Raw genomic sequence first — 9,534 nt, 5'->3', positions numbered from 1 at the left:
TATTTGAGAGAGAGTGAGAGTGAGAGAGATCACAGAGGGAGAGGGAGAAGCAGCCCCACCACTGAGCAGGGATCCTGATATGGGGCTCAAATCCCAGGACCCTGAGATCATGACCTGAGCCAAAGGCAGATGCCCCACTTACTGAGCCACCCAGGTGCCCCAGGAAATGCATTCTTAAGAAGCTGGAATTGAGGGGAGGGGGCGCCTGGGTGGTTTAGTTGGTTGAGTGGCTAACTCTTGATTTTGACTTAGATCCTGATCTCGGGGTCCTGGGATCGAGCCTTAGCAGGGAGAGGGAGTCTGAGGATTCTCTCTCCTTCTGCCCCTACCTCCCCCAGCCCCAGCTCTCTCTCTCTCTCTCTCTCTCAAATAAATAAATAAATCTTTTAAAAAAATCTTAAAAAAAAAAATCTGGAATTGGGCTGAAGAATGTGAGGGAGGGACTGGGCAGGGGGGAGAGCAGGTGCAAAGGCCCTGTGGCAGGCAGGTGAGTCTAAAGAGCAGTAGGAGACAGATTCCTGGGCTCAAGGCCAGTTGCCTGGAGGATAGTCTAGGCTGTGGACTTGTGGGAAGCAGCCAGAGGGCTGAGTGTGTGTCTGTCTGTGTTGGGTTGAGGGGGGAGTTGTCCCTCTGGTTTCTGTGGGGTGACGAGGTGAGAGCAGGCTGACTTCTTAGAAAGTCTGGGAATGATCCAGTCTGGAACAATGGCATTGAACATGGTTAGAGGTCAGAATTTGAAAATTTGTTTTTTTGTTTAAACTTATTTAACAAGTGCTTCTGTGTCACTTAACTGGGTACCAGACATGTTCTAAGTGCTGTGCAAACATCAGCTTCTTTATTCCACATAACAGCACTGATGAGATAGGTGGTCTCTCCATTCACAGTAGAAATGGAGGTACAGATAGGGCAGTAATTTGCCATGGAAGAGTCCCCAGTATTTGGGGACAGACCTCAGGGTGGGAGAGGTCAAGAAAGCAGGGAAAGCATCGAGATTTCTAGGGCCACAGCTGGAGGAGAGGGGGCAGGACTAATTGGAGAGGCTATGTGGGCATCCTTGGGGGTGAACCTCCTGGTGATGGTCCACGGGCAGGGGGTCACCACTCAAGGTGGGTCACTGAGCGTCACCACAGGGAGAGAGCTCAACCTTAGGACCCTGCATGAGATCTCTGAGGGGGAGAGGGAACGGAAGAACCACAGCTGTAAGGAGAGGGACCAGAAAGGACGGGAGCCCAGTGCAGGGAAGGGGCTTTAACCAGGGGGCCAAGACCTGCTTTCCTTGAGTGAGCCCTTGGGATCGGGCCACTCCCCTCACCCCAGAATGAGCCTGGCTTCAGGAGAGTCCTGGAGGCCTTCCCTGGCAAGTGAGCTGCATGGAGGGCAGGTTGTCATGGTTCGGAAGTGGTGGCCAGGTATCCATCTTCGAATAGCGCCCATCTGAGACTTGACTGCCCTGTCAGGAAACCAGCTGGGAGTCTCTGTCACCAGCCGCGCTGGGCCTCAGCTGGCAGAGCGCATCCTTGTCCCCAGGCTGTAATTGGCTTTCACCTGTTTTACATGCCATAATGCTTTTCTTCTGCCAATTACAAATACTTATTTTTTCATTAGAAAAACAACAAATGTCAAAAAAAAAAAAAAGGCAACAAAGGTTGACCATGGAAAAAACCCTCAAAACCCAGATATGAAAAAAGGAGCAAATAAGAAAGCTCATTGCTGTGTCTTTTTAGAGTGACTGCTGTCGGAGCTAACTGAATGGCTAACCATTAAAACGGGCTCTCAAAAAACAAACAAACAAAAACAAAAACAAAAAAACGGGCCCTCACGAATAAGAGCCAGGGGAGGAATTGGTCAAAGAGGGCCACAGAAACCCCTGTGGTCAGCAAAGTCTTCACAGGAAAGGACGGCAGTAGAGCAGTGATTCAAGGGAAGGCTGTTCCATGTGTTGGGAACAGCATAGGAAAACCAGTGAGACATCGAACTAGATGATTTTTTCAAGGGACTAAAGTGGGATTCACATGGGCCGGTGGGTAGGGCCTGCACCCTGGGGGACATCGTATGCCATAAAGCACTTCTGGCTTTGTACTCTCCAAGGGAATGCTTTCTGTGGTGGTGACTGCTTAAAACCACCTAACTTTTTTTTTAATAGTTGTTTCCATGGAAACTCTTCATTATTTGATAGATCATAGTTACCTACATCCTTTTTCGATTATTGGGCAAAAAATAAAAGTTTTAAATATAAAACAAGGGGTTCTGCACAACAGATGTAGATTTTATTTTTCTTTCTTAGTTGACATTTACTGAGCTCCTAGCACGTCTGGATGCAATGACTGTTCAGCCCTGGAGAGGAGGGCAGAGCGGCCCAGGAAGCTGAAAGCCAGGGACATTGCAGCGACACTGCAGCTTCCCCTGGAAGGTGGGGAGGGGGAGGAAGCAAGAGGAACCAACAGTGGAATGCGGGTGCTGTCTTCATGGGGGTTCATGTTAAAATTCTTCCAGCTGTTTCATATTTGGAGATGGGCATAAACTCATAAATGTTGGAGAAAATGGGGCCTACACATACTAGATTATAATCAACTATAAATTCTAAAGTACCAAAATGTTAAGAAAAATCAAGAGCAGCACAGGGCGGTGTGCAGTGGACACGCCGGCCCCCCTTCCCGTTCTATGCCACCATCCTTGGGGTGGGTGGAACTTGCCCAGTGTCGCACTGATTGCCCCTGCCCCAGAAGTGGACTTTGCAAGGAGGAGGTGGCTCCTGACCCAGTTTGGTGGAGGAGGAAGGCTCACGGTCTGGAAGATTTTGAACCCGTGTTTTAAGAAACGACAGAAATGGGCCAAATGGACCGAGGGGGAAGAAAGGCAGGTGCTTCCTGCAGGGGCCTGGGTGCAGGAGAGAAGTTCTCAGGAGTTGGACCCCAGTGGCCTGCGCAGCTTGGGAACTGAGGCCAGGAGTGTTCCCCGAGCCTTTTTCCTGACCTTCAGGTTGTGGAGGGGAAGTGGCTTAGGTTTCCTAAGAGGCATAATCCTGGGTGTTCCCCCACAGAGACTTTCCTGTCCTGATACAGGGGCGGGGCAGAAAGGGAACCCAGGGACTGGGCCCTTGTCACCTGCCCATCCTGGCTGGCCACTGGCTGCCGGCTTCCCTCCTGAACATAGGTGGGGACAGGGGCTGCCGATGCTGCTACTGCCTGGCGATGGTCATCATTGAGCCTTGGTTACCCCATCCATAAACCGGGATCATGAAGCCTAGCCAGTGGAGGTGGTGGCCATCCCTGGGACCCTATAGGGCAATGGGGGGACAGGGGGCGGGCTAAGCCTGAAGGGAGAAGTGGCCATGCGGGAACTCTGGAGACAGAGTGCTGTCCAGCAGGACTGACCTTAGGCAGTGCCCTCCAATAGAATATTTCTCTAGGAGCCACAGGAAAATGTAGAAAGAACAATCAAATCAAGTTTTAATGTTTTATCCAACCCAGTACATTCAAAATGTTTCAATATATAGGGGCACCTGGGTGGCTTTGTGGGTCAGCTGCTCCTCCACCATCTGGGACCACAGATGTCAAAGTGGAGACAGAAGTCCTAGTGCCGAGAGCCAGCTGATGGCCCGTTGGACGGGGAGGTGCCAGGCTCAGCGCTCAGAGGCTTAGTGTGTGAACTCATTTGCTCCCCTCAGTCCTTTGAGGAAGAGTCTCTAACAAGCTCCACTTTATAGGTGAACAAACCGAGAGACACAGGGGCTTAGGAGCCTTGTTGCAGGTCACAGACCCGGAAGGGAGGAAGCCAGGGCTCTGAATGGAGGGGACAGGCATCTCCTCTCTCATTCCAGAGTCGGAGGGTTTTATGCCCCTGCCTCCCCAACCCCACCCCAGCCCCTCATGGGCTCTAACCCAGGCTGCCCGCCCACTCCCAGGGAGCCTTCCTGCTGGGGCTGGTGCTGGCTGGCTGCTGCAAGGGGTGTAGGGGAGGCTGGGCACGTGAGGGCCAGGGTACGGGGCCGGATGGCAGCAGGGCCCAAGGCTGCTCCAACGCCACTGCCACCGCTGCTCCGTCCGTTCTCCAAAGCCCCAGCCCGGAAGAGGCTTCCGAGCCAGACAGCCAACGAGAGGCACCCACCACTCTCCCAACTGATGCCTCACCCCCGTGTGGCCCTGTGATTTGTCCCAGGCTCTCTCCAGTGCCCCCATCTCTCCCCATTCAGGGCCCACCCTGGTGCCAGAATCCATGGCCTCTCCAAGATTAACGGCCCAGGGAGGCAGGCTCCACTTCCTGGTGGCAGGCCTGCAGGGAAGCCATGGCCATTTTTAATCTACTGTGTAAGTAACTCGAAATGACTTCAGTCTTGCTCACATTTCTCAGAATTAATGAGAAGCAACCCAGCTCCCCCTGCAAAGGTGTCGCCTCCTGGTGACTCTTGGCTTTCCCACTGGGGCGTAGCAGGAATTGCCCTCATCGTCAGCCCAGGTCCCTGCGCAGCTCCCCCTGCACCCTCCTACCCCCTTCTCTTCATCCTCCTCATCCCCTGGGACTCACCCCTGCATACTTAGTTTAGGTAAATACTATCATGGGCACAGCTCATTCTACATGCTGGTTTGTTGTTGTTGTTATTGTTTTTTCCATCAACATTATTTTCAGGTCTCTTCGTGTTGATTTTAGAAGATCCTAGCTCATTTTAAGTGCTTCATTGGATTCCTTTATCAATTGTCTCCTATATCACATTTCAGTGTTTAATTACACGTTAGTGGCGCACTTACACTGCTCCTAATGCTTTGCAAACACGGAAGAAAGTTCCTCTGGGGAGTGTACTCCCGTGGTGAAATTGTGGGTCATGGAGGACCACTATGCCCAGTTACTGTTCATCCCCAGTGGCTCCCCCAAATGACCCACAGATGGTGCTGGTAGCAGGGCACAAGGGTTCCTTCTCCCTCACTTGGTTGCTTATATTTGATGTCAACCAACCGTCTTTCTGTTGGCTGCTCTGCTTGATGGAAAATGCGGTGTCTCTTCCGACTCTTCTTGGGCGTTCCAGTTCTCCCCTCTGGGCAATGCCCAGCGGACCCTTTGCCCTTTGATGTTTGATATTTGGTCTTTCTCATGGTGGCCCCTGGATTTCCCATGTATTCTAGTTACTAGTCATCTGATTACAAAGATTGCGAAGATCTTTTCCTATTCCGTCACCCATTTGTAACATTTGTCCATGGTATCTTTTTGTTTCAAGTGGATTTTTTAAAAAATATTTTATTTATTTTTTAAAAGATTTTATTTATTTGACAGAGATCACAAGTAGGCAGAGAGAGGGGGATGCAGGCTCCCTGCTGAGCAGAGAGCCAGACACCAAGCTGGATCCCAGGACCCTGAGATCATGACCTGAGCTGAAGGCAGAGCTTTAACCCACTGAGCCACCCAGGCGCCCCTAAAGATTTTGTTTATTAAAAATAAAGAGACAGCGAGAGAGGGAACGCAAGCAGGGGGAATGGGAGAGGGAGAAGCAGGCTTCCTGTCAAGCAGGGAGCCAGATGTGGGGCTTGATCCCAGGAACCTGGGATCATGTCCTGAGCCAAAGGCAGATACTCAATGACTGAGCCACCAGGTGCCCCTCCAAGTGGATTTTTTAAAAAAGATTTTATTTATTTATTTGACACAGAGAAAGAGAGATCACAAGTAGACAGAGAGACAGGCGGAGAGAGAGGGGGAAGCAGACTGATCATCAGCTGAGAGCCTGATGCGGGGCTCGATTCCAGGACCCTGAGATCGTGACCTGAGCCAAAGGCAGAGGCTTAACCCACTGAGCCACACAGGTGCCCACAGATATTAGTATTTTATTAACCTTTTACTGATCCGATTTTGGCTCCTGCCTCACATTTTTGTGTGTGTGTGAGGGACTAAGTGCGATCCTGCCCCACTCCGGTCCGCCGCGGCTCGGCTCGGGGCCTGCGCTCGGCAGCCCCCTGCCGCTCATTGTGACGCCAGCCGCGGGACGGATCTCCGAGGCGGGCAGCTGCGGCTGGACACAGCCGCTGGAGCCATGGCAGACACGCAGGAGCTGCTGCTGCAGCTGCAGAAGGACAACCGCGACGGGCGACTGCGGAAGCAGGAGCTGGAGGAGCTGGTGCGCGGGCTCGAGGCCGAGAGCGAGAGCCTCACTGGGCGCCTGCAGGACCTGCGCGAGCGCGAGCGCAGGTGCGCGGGAAGGGCGGCTCGATGGGGGGAAGCGGTCGCACGAGGGTCGGTTCCACGGACGGCGGCACCCGGGCCTGGGCAGAGCCGCCGGCCGGCCCGTCGGTTATTTCTCTTCGCCGGGGCCCGAAGCCCCGTCCCCACCTACGAAGGGGAGGGTGCGGGCCCCCGGCTTGGGCTTCCTCGGGCCCATTCGCAGCTGGCCTTTCCCGGGGGCCGCGGGAGCCTGAGCACCTGCCGCCTTCCACGGTGGCACCGCCTCAGTTTCCCCTCTGCAGCCTGCAGCGGAAGCGAAGCCAGGTGGCGCGGAGCCTGCGCGGGGAGGCGCGCGAGGCGGCGCGGGAGCGCGCGGAGAGAGCTCGCGGGCTGCTGGAAGCCGCGGAGCGGCGCCACCAGGACTTGGTGAGGACCCGGCTCTGGATGGGATGGGGCGGGGCGGGGCGGACGGGGAGGGCGGGGGCGGGGCCCTGGATGGGTACCGCCGGCCTCGACGCTGCGGTCTCCGAGAAGCCCAGGCAGCCTCCTCGACCCCCTCCGCAGGAGCAACATAACCGGCAGCTGCAGGAGCAGTGGGAAGAGCTGTCGAGTCAGGTACATTAAGGAGACGGCCTCGGTCTCTAGCTTCCCCTAGGAAGTCCCACTGTCGTCCTCGCCCCCCTTTTGCCCTGTCCCTTCCTCTCAGGACATTCCCCGCTCCTCGAAGCCCCGCAAATCCCACCCTCACAAAACCCATCTCTAGCTCTTCTACTACGGAGGCGAACAACTGAGTCAGCAGCGCGCAGAGCAGCGACTGGGGACCCAACTGATGGCATTGCAGGTGTTTGGGTGGGGCCCCCAAGATCGGAGCGGAGGCGCGGGCGGGGCCATAACGACCTGGGGGCGCGGAGGCTTCCTGAGGGGCTGGGGTGGGCAGAGAGGAGGCTTGCGGGGGAGTCCCGGGCGTCCTGGATTCCTGACATTCCTTGGATCCGTCTGAAGAAACAACTGGAGCTGGTGGAGGCCAAGCGCGCCAGGCAGGCGGAGAACCTGCGGCAGGTGAGGGCGGGGCCGGGGCCTGAAGGAGAAGGTCGGCTTTGGGTGTGGGTGGGTAGGTGCGCAGGTGCGGGAGGATGGAGGGCCTGGCGCTACCCCGAGTCTCATCAGGGCTCCCCTCATCCCAGGGCGCGCAGCGGACGGAGGAGGCCTGGGCCAGCTTTCAGGAGCAGAGCGGAGTCCTGCAGGTACCGAGAGCCGCTCACGTCCGACTCCCCTCCAACCCCGGAGCTGCGGCGACCCCCAGTCCTCCCCCCCGGGGGTCTCCTCCCCCAGTCCTGAGGCCTCACTCCCACTCCCTCCAGGAGCTGCAGGGAAAGGTGATGGAGGCAGCTGCTGAGCTGGACGCCTCGCGCGGCGGCCCGGAGCTGTAAGGGGGGCCAGGACTGTGGGGGTAGGGTGGGGCGGCAGTGGGGCTGAGTTAGATCGCCCACCTCGATGCTCTTCCCAGCAGGTGCGACTCCCATCCTCATCGGGTGCAGAACTGCGCGGGCTCGCTCATGGAGGAGGTGGCCGAGGCTGACTGTGTGAGCGCGGGCCCGGACAGGGCGGGCGGGCTGGAGTCGGACCCTCTCTGCACGGGGGCCACCCGCACCCACGGGGTTCCGCCTCCCCTCGAGGGCCTGCCTCCTGACGGGCCCGTGACCATCCAGACCCGCACTCTGGGGGTCGGGGGTTCTGGTCCCTTACGACTCCCGCCCCCTCCATGAAGGACCCGGAACTCGTGGCGCCCCCGCCCCGGGGCCGAGCTAGAAGCCGCTCCCTCTGTCCGTAGGAGAGGCGGCTTTTCACGGGCACCGGCAGGGCTGGCATCAGGTGAGTCAGGTGGCAGGCGGCGGGCGCGCTGGGCTCGGTTCCACCCCACGACTTACTCGCCACCGCCCCCCTTCCCCTGTCTGTCCATCCGTCCTTCGGTCCGCAGGCTGTGGGCGCTGGGCGCTCTGCAGACGCTGCTGTTGCTCCTGCTCGGCTTCCTGGCGCTGCCGTTGCTCTACCTGATGCTAGTGAACCCTTCGGCCCTCCGCCGAGGACTCCGGCACTTTGTCTCGGACACCACCTTCCGCCGCCTGCGCTACACGCTGTCCCCGCTGCTCCAGCTGCGCGCACGCGGCCTGCTGCCGGCCTAGCGCGCATCACGCCGGCCGCGGCCGCCTGCACCTCTGTCTCTGTGTGGTTTCTGGGCGCCTGGGTGGAGGCCGAGGGGAGACTCTCGGGGGTGGGTCATGTGTCCCTTGGCCCAGCGGTCCTGGCATCTTGGTCTCAGCGGGTGCAAGGCTTTCCAGGCGGTTCTTGGGTTTGGAGAGGCTGCCCCGGGCTCCAGGTGGTAGAGCCCGCGACTTGCGCAGGAGCCCGGCGCGCCCTCTTCCGGCACCCGCGACTTGGGGTAGGGGCTGGGGGTTCGCAGCAACTCGGAAGTTGGTCAGTATCTTTTTGCTAAACTTGGTTTTTCCCTGCTAGTGAGCCTGGCGTGGGGGGGGACGGGGGAGCAGGCGGGTCAGGTTTTCTCCGTGGAGGTCAGTGGTTCCCCCGGCTGCGTGGGGGGTTATTGAGATCCCCGCAGCATCCCTTGGTTTTCTCGCGGCAGGTTCTTCAGGGCGCCGGCCTGGGCATTGGTCTCCTGTGGTCCCCTTGTGGTACGTGCTGGTCCTGCTGGCGCCGCGCGCTCCCCACTGCGGTCTTCGTTGGGAATCGTCTTTTTATTTAGGTAGACTGTTCTGCTTAGTGGAAATGATGAACCTTGAGTTTTGTGGGGTTTTTTTGGGGGGGGGATCTGATACAAATACTACTTTTATTCTTTAAGTTTTTTGGTAGTGAAATTGTTCCGTGTATCTCGTTGCGGGTGCGCGTGCACACACCCAGCGACACGCGCCTTCCCCCCCGCCCCCCGCAACACACAGGTTTTGGCTGTGGTCTCCAAACAATCGTTTTCTTATTGATGTGTAGGTGTTTAAGTCCTTTTGGGGTTAAATTTGTTTATGTAGTCCAGTGTATAAAATTTCATCAAATTTAGAAATTGTGTGCTGTGCCCTTATAAAAATCCATTTCAGTCCAGAAATTGTTAATACTCACATACGGTAAATACCTTTAGTTGGTGTAAACATTTTGTTCATACATTCATTATAACATTTTGTTGCTAACCACTTTATGGTTTCATGCATAGATTGGCATTTGGGTTGTTTCCACCTTTTGGCTGTTGTGAATAATGCTTCTGTGAACACTGGTGTATCAATGTTTGTTCTTTTGGGTAAATACACAGACTTGGAACTGCTGGATCATTGGTACTTCTGTGTTTGATGCTTTGAGGAGGAAGGGCTCTACTGCATTCCACGTTTT

The 9,534-nt window shown here is 56.3% G+C and overlaps 1 protein-coding gene across 1 annotated transcript; it reads left to right on the top strand.

Annotated features, from left to right (window-relative positions):
• Positions 1-5,983: 5,983 nt before the first annotated feature.
• On the top strand, positions 5,984-8,515 carry TMEM191C (transmembrane protein 191C). Its single transcript, XM_032875968.1, has 10 exons — positions 5,984-6,171; positions 6,447-6,570; positions 6,709-6,759; positions 6,908-6,985; positions 7,147-7,203; positions 7,329-7,388; positions 7,506-7,570; positions 7,655-7,727; positions 7,976-8,016; positions 8,123-8,515. Exons 1-10 carry the CDS (start codon positions 6,017-6,019, stop codon positions 8,325-8,327), a joined length of 909 nt encoding a protein of 302 aa, XP_032731859.1. The 5' UTR covers positions 5,984-6,016; the 3' UTR covers positions 8,328-8,515.
• The last annotated feature ends 1,019 nt before the right edge of the window (positions 8,516-9,534 follow it).

This window comes from Lontra canadensis, unplaced genomic scaffold (genome assembly GCF_010015895.1).
Source record: "Lontra canadensis isolate GAN:19392208 unplaced genomic scaffold, GSC_riverotter_1.0 scaffold57, whole genome shotgun sequence".
Taxonomy (NCBI): domain Eukaryota; kingdom Metazoa; phylum Chordata; class Mammalia; order Carnivora; family Mustelidae; genus Lontra; species Lontra canadensis.
The sequence above is the reverse complement of the archived record's forward strand: the minus strand, read 5'-3'. Positions and strand labels throughout refer to the sequence as shown.